Source organism: Cetorhinus maximus, chromosome 11 (assembly GCF_964194155.1).
Source record: "Cetorhinus maximus chromosome 11, sCetMax3.hap1.1, whole genome shotgun sequence".
In the NCBI taxonomy this organism is placed as follows: Eukaryota; Metazoa; Chordata; class Chondrichthyes; order Lamniformes; family Cetorhinidae; genus Cetorhinus; species Cetorhinus maximus.
Genome location: NC_135889.1, coordinates 100,271,843 through 100,288,034, shown reverse-complemented (window position 1 = coordinate 100,288,034; position 16,192 = coordinate 100,271,843). Strand labels below are relative to the sequence as shown.

Sequence of the window (16,192 nt, the reverse complement as noted above, 5' to 3'; positions counted from 1 at the left end):
AGTGTTGCCTTCCAGAGTACCAATTCAGTACCTTGGTGCATTTGAGGTTATATTATTTAGCTTTTCTATTTCTCTAAATTGTGATGGAAAACGCTAAGAAATTAAAAATTTACCACAGTTTGGCACTGTTACAATTGATGCTAAAGGCTCTCGTGGAACAGAGCACTATGTGTAGACAATCTATACACAGGCTGCGCCTACACAAGTGAAGGCATGGCAGCGTTATACCAGCCTCACTAAGGCCGGGCAATAATCCAGATCGCTAATAAATACAATGGGCTAGTGAAAGGTCGCCCAAGAGAACATGCATGACGCCCACTGCAAAGCTGTCAAGGCTACATTCTGAAGAAATGGTCAGGCATTAGAAATTCACTAGCCTGCTTCATTATTTGTGTGTTAACCCTTTCCCTAAGTCAATGGCATCCTTGAAATGCAAATAATTAATAGATTAGTGACTATTCATGATATCTAAAACAATGGAGAACCCTCAGCATTGGTACAGGATGACTGTGAACCGTTCCATTAAAATACAACTTGGAATGGAAATTGATTTCCATCTTTGAGATTTATGGCTTGTTTAGGTCAACAATTGGCACAGCCTGTTGATTACTGGTGTAAACTTACAGAATTTTGTACTCTAGATCAATCTAAGAATAAGTTAAACCCACTCTTTAGTTGAAAGAATGTATCTCAAATGAGCAAGTGAGCAAGCCTTAGGGAGCAATGCATCAGTAGGGACATAGGGGTAACAATGTATGGAGAACCATGAGCTGAAAATCAGTGCTATCTGCTTGCTACATGTACCGCATGCTGAACAGAAGTAAAAATTCACATGTGTATCAGCGGTTTAGATGTAAGTTCTAGATACATCCATTTGTACAGTCCATTTCCCTGCACAACCAAAATATGTGCAGTTGATAAAATGATAAAGATCCAGATCCATGTGTTCGAGATTCACTAATATTCCTGGGGGGAATATAGGGGGAGGTGGTGGAATAGTGGTATTGTCATTGGGCTAGTATTCCAGAGACTCATGGTAATGCACTGGGGACCCAGGTTTGAATCCCACCATAGCAGATGGTGAAATGTGAATTCAATGAACATCTGGAATTAAAAGTCTGATGATGACCACAAAGCCATTACCAATTGTCTTAAAAAAAAACCATTAGTTCACTAATGACTTTTAGGTAAGGAAACCTGTTGCTGTCCTTACCTGGTTTATGGCAATGTGGCTGACTCTTAAATGCCTCTGGGCAATTAGGGATGGGCAATAAATATTGGCCTAGCCAGCACCACCCACATCCAATGAATAATTTAAAAACAAATGATGGCTGGGACCAGTTCTAGAGTTCTGTGACCTTTAGGTTTATTGGTGCTTTTCAGAACATGCACAGGTAGCTGGTACACATACATTGCTCTCGAGCAACCTGAGATATGAAAGCTGAATATTAAAGCATCTTTAATTATGATTCAATGGGATTCATCGAACAAAGTTGCTTTTACACAGAATTACATAAGATTTAAAGTACAGCAACAAGCCATTCAACCCAACAAATCTATGCAGGTCTTTATGCTCCAACAAGCCTTCTCCCACCTTTCTTCATCTCACCTTATCAACATGTTAAATTTAGGGCGAGACGGTGACATAGTGGTAATGTTACAGGTTAATGCTCTGTGGACATGGGTTCAAATCCTACCATGGCATCTGGTGCAATTTGAATTCAATTAACAAAATCAGAATTGGGAAGCTGCCCTCTGAAGTAGCCTAACAAGCCACTCAGTTCAAAGGCAATTAGGGATGGGCAAAAAATGCTGGCCTTGCCAGTGATGCCCACATCCTATGAAAGAATAAAAAAGTAAAATATTGAGGTGCTAATATTGCCAGCTCCTGATATTGGTCTTGTGTAGCCAACATCAACTTTAAAGTAAACGTGCCAGATTCATAATCGCCCATGGTCGGTAAAATTCCTTTTTTTATCACGTTTTCCTATCTGCCAGCCTTTGCAAAGCTAATACATTTATTTTGAGCTTGTCGCTTGCTCACACATCAGCAGCCAACTGTTCTATTACCTCGCTAAACCCAATGTAAAATATGCATTTGGTTTTGTCCACCATTAAACTATTCATTTCTTCTGGAAATATTCAAACATTTAGTTTTAAACACTTCAGACAGAATAAACAAAAAAGCACAACTGTTTACTGAGGAAAGTCATCTTTAAATGACTAAGAAGAAGAACTTCCAAGTGCTTTATTCACCTTCAACAACCTATACAAGGAGCTGATGGATGACTTTGTCAATAAAATTGAGACCATCAATTCAGGTGCCTCTGTCGCATCCCTTCCTTCTCCTTGCCCACTAAGTGAGTCTTCACCCGGCCCCATACCTGAACGTACATCCTTCTCGAGCACCTCCAGTCTCTCCTTTTGCCCTCTCCTAACACATCTTGTACATGATACCCAGCTCCTGCTCTCCTGACCCTATACCATCTAAGCTTCTGACCACCCCACTATGTTTTCTACCCCCCATATTTGGTGGATCTGTGAGCTCCTGCCCAAAGTCAATGGATGTTTGGCTGCCTCTCCGAACTTTCCGTCCCACCTGTGACGGATCCCGGAGGACTGGAAAATCCCGGCCATTAGCTACTGTCCCCTTTCTTTCAAACCTGCCATCATCTCCCCCACTCCTCAAAAAACCCATCCTTCACCCACCTGTCCTTACAAAGTACTGCCCAAGCTCCAAACTCCTTTTGTTTTCCTTTAAGTCCATGAAGATGTAAATCGCATCCTAAAACCATTCCTCCAACTCTGGCCACTTGTGCTTCACCCACTCCCTTCATCCCACCATTGATGGTCATGACTTTAGCCAACTAGACCCTAAACTCTGAATTCCCTTCTTAAATCTTTCCACTGATCCAACTCTCTCTCCTGTTTTTGACCCTCCTTTATAGATACCTCTTTAATGAAACATTTGACCACATTGGCCTAATGTCTCCTCCTTTGGCTCAATGTCAATTTTTTCTGACTATGCTCCTGTGAAGCATTTTGGAAGTTTTCCTACCTTAAAGGTGCTATATAAAGGCAAGGTGTTGTTGCTGTCACCTTTGTATTCTCATATGGAACGTTACATCCCCAACACACTTGCTTTGTTAATATAAAATTTATTTCTAAAATGTAGTTTTGAAATCATATTACTCCATTAGAAATCGTGGTAAGTTCACCAAATGTTATATTTCTGTGCCTACTTGCAAAAACACTATGAAACTGATGATAAGCAGCTGCCACATGCTCCGTTTGTAAGATTTTTTTGACTTAGGAACCATTTAATCCCCAAATACCTGGAGCTAAGGCTACTATTGTGCTTGATCCTAGAATGTTCCTTTCAAAGTATTAAATTGTCGGGATTAAAAAATTGTCAGGCTGACAGGTTGAAGGCTGTGTGAGGACCCCAATACACTGAATGCTCAATATTAATTCTCTCCCATGCACAAGCACAACTCTGAGCTTGCCCTGGCCTTCAGGTGCATCATGGTAACAACACAGATTCTGGCATATTTACAATTCTACTTTCCTGCAACATAGATGCTGCTCTTGATTCCATAATTTTACCTGAGCTATTTACGACTCTTCCTGTTCCTCCCAACTGTACCCCCACCCACCCTGCACACACAAACACACACACAAACACACACACACGTATGCACATACACAAAACTTGCTTCAATTTTAAACAAATGCTGCCAAGCTCTCAGTGATTTTCATTCCTGCACCACTCAAAAAAATCTTTTGCCCTCGCACTAGCTCAGGTTGCACTCGCTTTCAGATCCACTGCCTCCCTTTTTCTCTCTCTCTCCTGTGTTACAATACTTTGTTAGCAGGAAATAGGTTCTCAGCTGAAGAGCATAGTTGACCTGCTCGAGTTCTTACTGTTCCTTCCGGTTACAGCACAATAAAAGTTTTGTGTTTTGAATTGTCCTTGACATTCTTTTATCCCACTATGGGTGGACACAGTGTGCTGGAAAACATGACATCATTATCACTGACAGACGCTCAAATAAATCACCTGCGTGTCTGCTCCTTTTGCTTATTCAACCCTTCTTGTCCAAAACCAAGCGTTTCTATGAAATTTCTTCAATGCTTGATAGACAATAAAACGCTATGATTATTTTAAAATGTATTAGGTTCATTGCTCTCTTAACTGTTAAGAAAAGAACAATTTCCCTTTTTGGATTATGCTGTTTGAACATCACAGCGACAATGCATGGCAGTTGAGGGAAAAATACGAAAAAAGATCATTGCTCTCTTGTAGTCTGGTGAGAACATGCAGCAATGCTAAACGATCAGGCTTCTTGAAATCTGTCATCTATGTCGTATTATTTACATTGATTATTTTGAACTTAATTATGGGGGTATGCAAAAGAGAAGAGTATGTTTGTGCAGTTTTTTCTTTCAAACCTGCCCTTCAGGGACCAACCAGAGGGATTCTGCCTCCTTTACACAGTTTGAGTTTTCTGTTTTGAGTCTGATTTGTTTACAAGGCCATGATTGTAGCGGTTTTAACTAAAGGTGCCACACAGTCTATGCAACTGCAACAACAAAACAGAGCTCAAGAAAGCAATCTGTAAACATTGTTCATATTTAAGAATGTTAACACAGCAAACAGATAGTGCAGGGCATTACAATTTCTCTCACCCTTTACCTAAAAATGACACTGAGGAAGTAAGTGAAGCAGAAATCTTGAGCATTACTGGTATTATGCAAAAAATAGTGTATGTCTTTTTTTCCCTCAGCTGGTTCAAGTGCCCTCAGGTGGAAAACTTAGATGCTCATGACACACATGAGTCACATGAGATGAGCAACAGTACAGCAAAATAGTTATATCTCAGTTGGTTTCTTCTCAGAAATACCTTTAATTCAGTGTTTTTGAGATTAGTTAACATTGCTGGGTTTGATTATTTAATGAAGTCTTTTTTCAACTTATTCCTCTCTTACCTTCGAGTGCTTGACACTTCGCAATTTTTAGTTTCTTCACTCTTTTTCACTGCTAGCTGTAATATTGAAGGTAAATAAGTACTGGTCTGGCCTAGGGTGACTGAATTCATCGAAAAGGCCAAGACAAAGATATTGTAGGCAAGAGTTTAGACAATCATTCCTGTGGTTAAGAGAATACCTTATTTTACCAGGAGTTGCTGTGCCTGTGCTGCGCAGGTTACCACACCACAATTAAAGCTCATAAATACTCAGTCTCTTCTCATGTCCCTTTTCTCTACAGAAGAAATGAAGGAGGAGTATGACACTATGGGGCCTGAAGCCACACTTCAGCCTAGTAGAGGTAATGGTACAGGTGAGTACAAAATTAGCTATGTCTCATGCCCTCTGCACAAGTATGATGTTTTATTATAAAAAACGCAGTGTGAAGTAAAATTCTCTTCCTGTTTTAGCTTTGCTGCATGAAACTCTGCTACCAGTGAAACTGTGGGCTTTGATAGGCTTCACAATGGCCTAAAGTTTAAGTATTTTTGTGCTTTCCAACCAGTTTTCTCCCTCTATGCCTGCTCCAACCTTAACCAAGCAAATAGGTTCAGTTCCTTGTGTGTGGCTTGAAAGACACAGATGCACTAATGTTTGTGTGCCTTAAGCTTTTGCAGTCTAAATTTGCTTAATTTTATGTAACCACCAGTAAATTAAACAGTGGACAGTTATGGAGCTGGGTCCCTTTAATTCTGATCGAAGTTGTTCAGAGCTATTCCGGGTAAATCCAACAACTGATTCTAAGTGGGGGCTGACCTCATTCCTGCAGCCATGTGTTCATGGGCATTCCGAGCATTTTTCCCACCTGATAAAGAGCTTTCGTCAAAGCCATGGCACAGCAATATTGAAAGCTCACAATTCTTGTGCAGGTGTCTGCAGAAGAGCTCCTTTCTCTAGGTTAGTAGGTTGAATACTTTTTTTCAGCTCATCAAGGTGTTTTCCAGAATGCAAATCAAAGTTGCAACACTGAACCACAGAGACATACGTTTTGGTCTAAATTTAACTTCAGATGGGAACTTTACCAGTAGCTGGTTGCACTATGACATATTTTGCTAATCTCGTGAAAACTGGTCACAGGTTTTGAAATAAACAGAAGCAACAAGCTAAGCTGTTTCTGATTTTGCAAGTGCATCAAAAATAAAGATAAATTTAAATACATATTTTAGGTCTCTTTCCACTCCTAAACCCCCAATTAGCAGGTGTGTTTCTGCATTTCCTCAAACCTTCAAAGAAAGGGCAGCCTCTCCATCTAACAAAGGACGTTTAGCTGCAACATTTTGCCAGTAGAAAATTTTTTCAACTCCCATAACTTCTATTCTTTAACAGGACAAACTGCATAGTTCTAATGATAGTTTGGAAATTATAAATATGGAAAACAATGTAAAATATGAGACTACTCCTTTGTTCAGTACTTGTTTAAATTCATATTGGAAATGCATTTCACAAATATTCCTTATATTATTGCACCCCCTTAGACTAACAAATGGTTGGCAGTTTTATTTTTATAATTCTCTGCCGGCCTGTGTATTTGTGGCCCATCATCTATTCTTTATTGGGCACAGCGCCACCATTTCAACAATCCTTCTTAGCCTTCTGGTAGCTTTGGGTGTGCAGTCCATTGGTACGAATTTGTAAGCAAGGGTGATTAGATTTAGATCTGGCATTCCATTTTATCATAGATAAGTACACTTGGGTAAGAATAAATAAATGTGTTCTATCTCCTAGGTCTTGACTAGATCATGACTCAAGGACTGTCAGTGTTTATGTTTAGTGACCATACTGGCCTTGGAAAATAAGTAGTAACAGCGCAGCAGTCTCTCAGTGCTAATGAAGTGTTGATCTAGATTATGGAGTAGAGACTGGGATGTATTGTGCCCATTTTTTAGCGTAGCATAGGTGCATAGCATCCCAATTTAGTGGGATCTGCAACCAGTCTATGCAGGCGTTGTGCCCACTGCTAAATTCATTTTTCTGTGGCCTAAAAGATATTGAAGCTGCTTGAGTATGTCAGTTTGTGGCCTAACGCCAGTTGAAAGTTCCCCCTCTATAAAATATGTTATCAAGGGCCTGATGTACTCGAGATCCTTCAGTAATCCCAACAACTTTCCTGTCAAGCCAGGAGAACAGGAGTGCTGTACCCAGCTCCATAGTCCTCACAATCAGACCACCAATCCTAGTACCCACTCCAACATTTGGCATTGACCACCCCCACCACGCACCTCACCCCAACAGAATGTCCATGAGATCCACAGCTGGCCTTTTTTCTGCATTATATATACAGGAATGGCAGATAATCGATCTGTCAGTGCTATTCTTGAGTTGGCCACTGAGAAATATAGGAAGAGCTTTGGGTAACTCAGTGGGAAAGCACCAAGCTTCAACTTGGCAACTCCCCTGATAAATCAGGAATTCACCATGAAGGAATGTTGTTCTTCTTGTCCTAACACACTGAGTAAGAAATTTGGTTTATAAATGCCCATTTTTTGACTCCAAAATACTGTTTGCGGTGCACATGCACACTCCTGGGGTGAACCGTGCAAGCGCCATTTTGGTGCGACATTAGCACACATGCAGTTGGAAGAACCCCCTACCAGCACTATTTAAAGTGATCATCAGGCTAGGTCCATACAGGTTAGGTACTAGTTAATTCCTTTTGGCCATTGCTATTATCCTACAATTGTTTGTTGCTTTCTATAGCCCTTTCAAGTTGCGAAAGTCTATAAGCATGTGCTGAAGGACTTTTTGTCAACTTCAAGGCTTCTGCACAAACCATTTGCTCCCAAACATGGCTGCACGAATAGGCAATCCATTTTGAATACAACATTACACGGAGAATGAACAGAGGCCAAGCAGAGCAAGACATGCTGCTGGATGAAGAAGGAGATGAAAGTCCCTCATCAGGAGACTGTACCCAGCCATGGTGTTTTGGGAGCAATTCTCCAACCTGAATTTTGGTGAGGTGTAGTGCACTTCAGTAAGGAGATCTCTACTGAAATCTGTTATCTACTGCAGCCACAACTGCAACCTCAAGCAGGACAAGGACCACTTTGCCAGTGGAAGGTTACCGTGGCGATGAACTTCATGCATCTGGTTCCTTCCCGGCTGGAGCTGGAGATATTTGCAATATCTTGCAGTTTGCCATTCATATTTGAGTGAAGGAAATCACTGAGGATTTGTATTCAAAGAGAGCTAACATCTCTTGCCAAAGACAAGTAGGTAGAGTGAACACATGGCTTTGCTAGGATTGCAGGACTTACCAGAGTGCAGGGTGCCACTGACTGCACACATGTTGCTTTGTGGGCGTCACATGTCAACTATGCCTTATGCCAGAAACTAAATGAATTCCATTCCTTCAACATCCAGCTGGTGCATGAACATAGGCAATGAGTCATGCAAGTCAATACCCGATATCCTGGCAGCAGTCATGATGCCTTCATTCCGTGGCAGTATGCTGTGCCAGCTGCATTTAAGCCACAACAAACCAGAGGGTGGCAACTGGGTGGCAAAGGCTATCCATTGACGATATAGCTTATGAGTCTGGTGCACAACCCTCACACATCTGCACAGCTTGCATACAATGGAAGTCATGCTGCCACATGAAATATGGTAGAGCAGAACATTGACGTGCTGAAGCAATACTTTCACTGCCTGGATTGCTCTGGAGAAGTCCTGCAATACTTGGCAGAGCGGCTGTCAAGATTCATGATGGTCTGCTACATGTTGCAGCATACAGCATTGCCATCATGAAGGGACAGCCCTTACCACCATATGTAGTGAGCAGCTTAGGGGCAGCAGCATGAGGAGAAGGAGGAGGAAGAAGAGGAAGGGGCGTCCAAATAATGCTCAGCATTATCTCCGTGGTGTTAGGACATACAGACACACTCTCCCCCTCTGGTTAGCCCCTCCTGCCTCCACCATTGTTCTGCAAGAGAGAGGAAAATGTTTCAGTGAGTGTCATGTAATCTGTTTGGTTGAATTGACTTGTGTTTGAAAAGCTGGCAGTGTTTGCAACTTGTGAGATATAGGTGTGAGGCTTGCAGCAGAGACAAGGGTCTGAGAATGAGGTGAAGCATATGAATGAATGGTGGCTATGAGGCTTGATTGACAGAGATTGCTGGTAGGTGAGTGATGGGGATCATTTGGGCAGTGGCTGAGACAACTGATGCATTTGGTAAGATATAACATTTGAAGATGCATTCACAGTCCTTGACCACTCATGTGAAGTCATTAAATTTCTTGTGGCATAGCTTCCAGGTCTTCAGGCTTGACTCCTGGCATTGACCTTCATGGCTAACTGGTCCTACTCCCTTTTGACCCATGTATCTGGAAGGCCTCCTGCCCTGGCAGATTCAAAACATCTCTCTTCCTTTCCACCTCCTTCACCAAAGCTTCCAGTTCAGCGTCCAGAAACCATGGAGCCTACTCTCTCCCCTATTGTGCCAATCCTCACTCTTTCCCAGGTCATTTCTCTTCAAGTACGAATCCCAGCTACAAATCCCAGTTAGTAGTTCCTGCTACAAACCACTTCCCCTTTCAGAGGTGCAGGCTAGCTTTAAGCAGTGCGGGCTAGCTTTAAGTGATTTAAGTAACTCATGATACTGACCCCCTGCTGATTGATCCAGCCAATGAACAATTTGGTTAGCACTGGCTCGAAGCATTCAAAAGAGAGGTGCACAAGGTGGCATGCTGCTTGCACTGCAGTCAACAGGCGCAGGTTAATTGTGTCTGTTTTCAGGGTCTATCCAATTTATCTCCCATTATGACAGAGTATGCTAAAGAACTGCTATGATGTGTCAATGCTGCCTAACTTTATCTTTTACACCACAAACTTATAGTTACTGGACAGGAGGGAAAATCATCTTTCTGGGAGCATAGAAGCTGTAGGTAGTCAGATTGTTACTGAAATACATAGTTTCTTGTTGTAAATGTTTTTCTCTTTAAATAGCACCTAGGTTTCCAGTGTAAGTTTGAAATGTCTGTAACAAAAAAAAATTCAAGGAAAAACCCTGAAAGATAACAAGACTGAGGAAAACAGAAGTAAAACTTGGCATGCCAGCAAGTCAGGCAGTTTAGGCTTGTAATCAGCATGTACCAATAAGGGCCTGTCATTTCCTGGCTAATGAAGGCTGTGGTTTTATTTGCTTTGTTTGTGATTATTTCAGCTATCTCCACCTAACAGTTAGAGTTCCCACAAGAGCTAAACAGTATGGGGAAGCAGAAATTCCAAGTAGAATTGCAGCCCTTCAGAACTGTGCATTGTGACTTGAGAGATGCCAAGTCACTCTGGCTTGTATAGAAAGATTGGACCATGGGTGACTGATATTCTTCTTCCTCCTTCCTTTTCTCAATATATTATTTTAGGAAAGAGTGTAGATTGCACGTCAGATCTTGAGGAGTATTTTGCCAAACGGAAGCTCGAAGAAGGAGACAGCCATGCGGTTAGCATTGCAGAATACTTGCAGCGGAGTGACACAGCCATTATCTATCCAGAAGCGCCTGAAGAACTGTCCCGGCATGGAACACCAGAGGCCAATGGGCAAGAGGACAATGGTGAGCCTCTCTCACAATGGTAGCCATTGCACTGATACTTTTACACCATAAATTCATTGCAAGCCTCAGTGTTTACATTCAAACTTGGGGAAGCTTGTGCCAGCTGTCAGAGGCCTAGTGTCAGATGTAGCATCGAACATTTTGCCAGAGGCTGTCAGATAGGTCATTTTAAGCATTCAATTTTTCATAATGGTATGTTTTGTGCCATGCATTCACTTTACAAATATGACTTTAGCATTTGTTTAAACAGTGAATCGTCACTGTTTGGATCACACGCTTAGTACAGTTGGTGGAGGTAGGAATACTTTACGACTGTTTACTTTAATATAGTTGACTCCACTTAAGGGTATACCCATTTAAACGAGTTGTTTTAACCCATTTAAACGAGTTGTTTTAAAGGTGTTATCCTGTATAGCTATTCATTTGATTACTACATAAGATAATCACTTACATTCATTCCCTTGGACAGTTTCAGAATTTTTCACATATAACCAGTGTAATATTATACTGAAAAATGAGCCCTGTACCACCACCACCCGCCGCTTTCAATGATTGAATGCACCAACCAGTGTAGTAATAAGAAGTAAGTGACATTGATCTGATTCCTGACACAAGCTGAGTTAGACAAATTGAGCTGGAGCAGCATTTGGGGCACTGCACTTAGGCTCCTTGACCCAGGACTAGGAAGGGGGTGAATAGCCAGGGTCTCCATTTCTTCTTGTTATCCAGTGATTCCTGCTGGAAAATACAGGGATGTGGATGGATGATGGATAAGAACAGGGTCTAATTTGCCAGTGATGTCCCTCCTCTTGACAATGCTGCAGTGCCCACTGACACTATAAAAAAGACAAACACCTTGAAGCACAAATGTGTGTTGTATATGAGTGCTTGTTATACAATAAAAAAACATGAAAACAAGCCTTGAAGTGATTTCCACGTATAACATTCATCATATAATATATAAGAAAATTGACATATTTTATGTCCACATATTATATGAATGTATTGTTTGCTGGTAGGTGAGAACAGTTGATTTTTTTTGGGATGTTTGCTACATGCTGGGAACTACTGGATCTTGCAGCTGTCAACGGGCAGGTATTGGCGGCTGATGTAATTGTTCCTGTACCATTTGCTAACTGGAAAATGGGGCACAGCTGCAGGGGAAGGGAGACCAGGACTCTGAATTAATTGCGGAAACAACAGGAGAATGTAATGTGATGTTGATTGGGTTGGTGTCCTGATAGATTGAGGTCAAATGAGCTGCTGTCAACCTGCCAGAATACCCAACGTCCCACCTTGTGACTTTGTTTGATCCTATGGGCTGGGCTGCATTTTACGGACCCCTGCCAGGTGGGTTTTCGGTGGGGTGGGTGTGTAAAATATGAGGGGTAGCAAGCCTGCCACCCTCCTGCCCACCCCTGAGCTGTTCCCCCATACACCGTAGATGGGCAGACGCCAAAATCAGCAGGACCATTTTTAAATAAATAATTAACGGTCAATTAAGCTTGGTTACCAATCCAATTGGCTGGAAAAATAGGCTGCCCATGCCATAAAACGGTTTGTGTGGGCAGGTGGCTGGGAGTGGGCATACCGTTTTTTTGAGGAAACTGCTTAAAAGGCAGTAAAGAAACACCATCCTCCACCCCCATGATGATACCACCCCCCTTTGTTCCTCCCCACCTGGCCTCCAACATTTGTCCCCTCACTCCCCTCTCTGGGCTCTCTGATCCTTCCCTGTTCAATACCTCTCTCCAAGATCCATGTCCTCTTCATCCTAGGGCCTCCTTGTGGTCCTAGCAGCAACCACTACTGAGTTCTGGCGATGCTGGGACTGCTAGAGCTGTCGGCCAGTCAGATCAGCTGGCAGCTGTCGAGGGCAGGTCTTCCTCCCACTGAGGGGTGGAAGTCTCACTTTCTGTTCGCTTAGCCTGCCGAAAGCGCATTACTGCGGTGGGGTGGGCTTCTTTCAGGTGTGTCAGCTGCTGGCCAACTCTTGCAATAGTTGTGAGGGTGGGGGTTTGGGGGAGGGTGAACTCCAGTCCTAGGCAGGACAAGGCCACTCAATTTTGGAGCTACCCAGGCTTAGTGGCTAGAATCTTTGCGTCGGCGTGCGGTCCCACTCACCGAGGCGTAAAATGACACATAGTGACGTCAGGCGTGCGTCCCAACATCACCGCGCATCATTCAGATCTTCAGTTCAGCCAGAATCGGCTGCGCGCCCGCCGAACTGTCAAAGGTCTATTAAGGCCATTTAAAAACTAATTAAAGTAATGTTGGCGGGCAGGCGAAGAGCCCAGGCGGCCTTTGCATTTATCATGAAACCTCATCTACGGGCGAGATGAGGTTTCATGAAGGATTTATAATTCAAATAAATTTTTTTATCAAAATTCATTGACATGTCCCAGCTCATATGACACTGTCACATGAGGGGTCATGTCTGAAAAAATTTTTTTCTCTTTATCTAAATTTTTCAAAATGTAATTAAACTCCCTGAGGCAGCTCTGTGTCTCAGGGAGATTTTTGCACTCTTTCGTGTGCACGCGAAAGAGTGCAGGCCCCAACTCAGCCTGCTCCCCCCGCTCGCACAGGTAACGCTCAGCGCTCCCAGGTGTGTGTCACGCTGTGAGGGCCTTAATTGGCCCGCACACGTAAAATGGTGGCGCGCGGGTGGCGATCGGTTGCACGCCCGTCCGCGCCCACTCCCGCTCAGCCCCAACTCGACGGGGAGAAAATTCTCCCGTTAGCTTAAAACAGGCAAGGCTGACTGAAAAGTCCATCACCAGTTTTGACACTGAGCCGACAAAGAGATAATCAGGTGCTCATGCTGGTGCTGATCTAATTGTCCCTGGTTTAGAGAAGAGAAAAAGAACTGGCTGAAATCACCACACTTTCTACACACAAAACCCTTCTGAAACTGAAGGTGTGCAAGTTGGGAAAGAACCCTCAGGTTCAGCCTCAGTTATCATGGCCTCAGGTTGTTTAGTGGACTGACACTTATTGTTGAGAAGCAGATTTGAAAAATGCCTACATATGCCTATACAAAAGAACCCAGCATGGGTCACCACCCTTCAAATATGAGAGGTAAAGTAGAGAACATCAAAAATAAAATGGTGGAAAAATTAAAAGACAAGCAGGTCACTTATTTTTCAAAGGGTAGATGTTTATTATTGTCTTTATACCAACATACAAATTAGGAGCAGGAGTAGGCCACTTGACCCTTCAAGCCTGCACCGCCATTCAATAAGATCATGGGTGATTTGATTGAAACCTCAACTCCACATTCCGCCTACCCCCAATAACCTTTCACCTCCTTGCTTATCAAGAATCTATCTACCTCTGCCTTAAAAATATTCAAAGACTCTGCCTCCACCACCTTTTGAGAAAGAGAATTCCAAAGCCTCACAACCCTTTGAGAGAAAAAAAACTTTTCCTCATCTCTGTCTTAAATGGGCCACCCCTTATATTTAAACCATGACCCTTAGTTCTAGATTCTCCCACAATAGGAAACATCCTCTCCGCATCCACCCCATCAAGTCCCCTCAGGATCTTATATGTTTCAATCAAGCCGCCTACTACTCTTCTAAACTCCAGCGGATGCAAGTCTAGCCTGTCCAACCTTTCCTCATAAGACAACCTGCCCATTCCAGGTTTTAGTTTAGTAAACCTCGGAACTGCTTCCAATACACTTATATCCTTCCTTAAATAAGGAGACTAATACTGCACACAGTACCCCAGATGTGGTCTCATCAATGCCTTGTTTAACTAAATGATAATCTCTCTACTCTTGTATTCAATTCCCCTCGCAATAACTGATAACATTCTATTAGCTTTCCTAATTACTTGCTGTACCTGCATACCAGCCTTTTGTGATTCATGCAAGGAGGTAACTGGTACACTAGAAGAACTTACAATCGAGAGGAAGGGGATGTTGGAAAGACTATCTTTACTTAAAATAGGTAAGTTACCAGGAGCTGATGAGATGCATCCAAAGGTACTGAGGGAAGTGAGAGTGGAAATTGTAGAGGCACTAGTGATAATCTTCCAGTCCTCCTAAAACACAGGGGAGGTGCCAGAGGACTGGAGAACTGCGAATGTTACACCCTTGTTCAAAAAATGGGTGCAAGGATAAAGCTGGCAACGACAGGCCAGTCAGTTTGACCTGAGTGGTAGGGAAACCTCTGGAAACTATAGTACAGGATAAAATCAATAATCACTTAGACAAGTGCAGGATAATTAAGGAAAGCCAGAATGGGTTCATCTAGGGAAAATCATGTTTAACTAGCTTGATGGAGTTTTTTGATGAGGTAACTGAGAAGGTTGATAAAGTTGTTGATGTGGTGTATATGGATTTTCAAAAGGCATTTGATATAGTGCCACATAACAGATTTGTGAGCAAAATTCTAGGTCATGGAATAGAAGGGAAAGTAGGCACTTGGATAAGAAATTGGCTGAGTGACAGGAAACAGAGTAGTGATAAATAGTTGTTTTTCAGATTGGAGGAAGGTTTGTAGTGGAGCTCCTCAAGGCTCAGCTTTAGGACCCTTGCTCTTCCTGATTTATATTAATGACCTTGACTGTGGTGTGCAGGGCATGATTTCAAAATTTGCAGATGATACGAAGATTGGAAATGTTGTCAACTATGATGGGGATAGTCTTGAACTTCCAAAGGACATAGACACGTTGGTGGAGTGGGCAGACAAGTGGCAGATGAAGTTCAATGCAGAGAAGTGTAAGGTGATTCGTTTTGGGAGGAAATATATGGTGAGACAGTATAAAGTAAAGGGAGACCCTCTAAAGGAGGTGAAGGAACAGAAGGACCTCAGTGTATATTTACATAGGTCATTGAAGATGGCAGGGCATGTTGAGAGAGCAGTTAATAAAGCATATAGTATCTTAGGCTTTATTAATAGGGGTATTGAGTACAAGAGTAAGGAGATAATAAGCTTCTTTGTTATTTCTCCTGCCAAAATGGACAATTTCGCATTTGCCCACGTTATACTCCACTTGCCAAATCTTTGCCCACTCACCTGACCTATCTATATCCTTTTGTAGTCTCCTTATGTCCTCTACACAACTTACTTTCCTACCTTTGTGTCATCAGTGAATTTAGCATCCATACCTCCAGTCCCTTCACCCAAACCATTTAAATAAATTTAAGGAGTTGAGGCCCCAGCACTGATCCCTGTGGCACACCACTCAATGCATCTTGCTAACTGAAAAATGGCCCATTTATGCCTACTCTCAGTTTTCTTTTGGCTAGCTAATCTTCTATTCATGCCAATATGTTACCCCCTACAACATGAGCTTTTACTTTCTGCGATAACCTTTGATGTGGCACCTTATCAAATGCCTTCTGAAAATCTAATTTCAGTACATCCACTAGTTCCCCATTATCCACAGTGCATGTTACTTCTTCAAAGAACTCCAATAAATTGGTTAAACATGATTTCCCTTTCACAAAACCATGTTGACTCTGTTTGATTACTTTGAATTTATCTAAGTGCCCTGCTATAATGTCCTTAAATTAGCTTCTAACATTTTCCCTATGACGGATGTTAAGTTAACTGGGCTATAGTTTCCTGCTTTCTGAATAAAGAAGTTACATTCACTATTT

General features: G+C 42.3%; 1 protein-coding gene across 4 annotated transcripts in view; it reads left to right on the top strand.

The window, feature by feature from the left end:
- zeb2b (zinc finger E-box binding homeobox 2b) overlaps window positions 1-16,192 on the top strand; it is a 133,820-nt gene that overhangs the window by 100,450 nt on the left and 17,178 nt on the right. For 3 of the 4 annotated variants that reach the window (XM_078552512.1, XM_078552510.1, XM_078552511.1), the window contains 2 exons: window positions 5,270-5,341; window positions 10,390-10,578. The exons of the other annotated variant lie outside the window; for it this stretch is intronic. In XM_078552512.1, coding sequence (XP_078408638.1) covers window positions 5,270-5,341; window positions 10,390-10,578 — 261 coding nt within the window. The remainder of the gene's footprint in view (window positions 1-5,269; window positions 5,342-10,389; window positions 10,579-16,192) is intronic. 4 annotated transcript variants of the gene reach the window in all.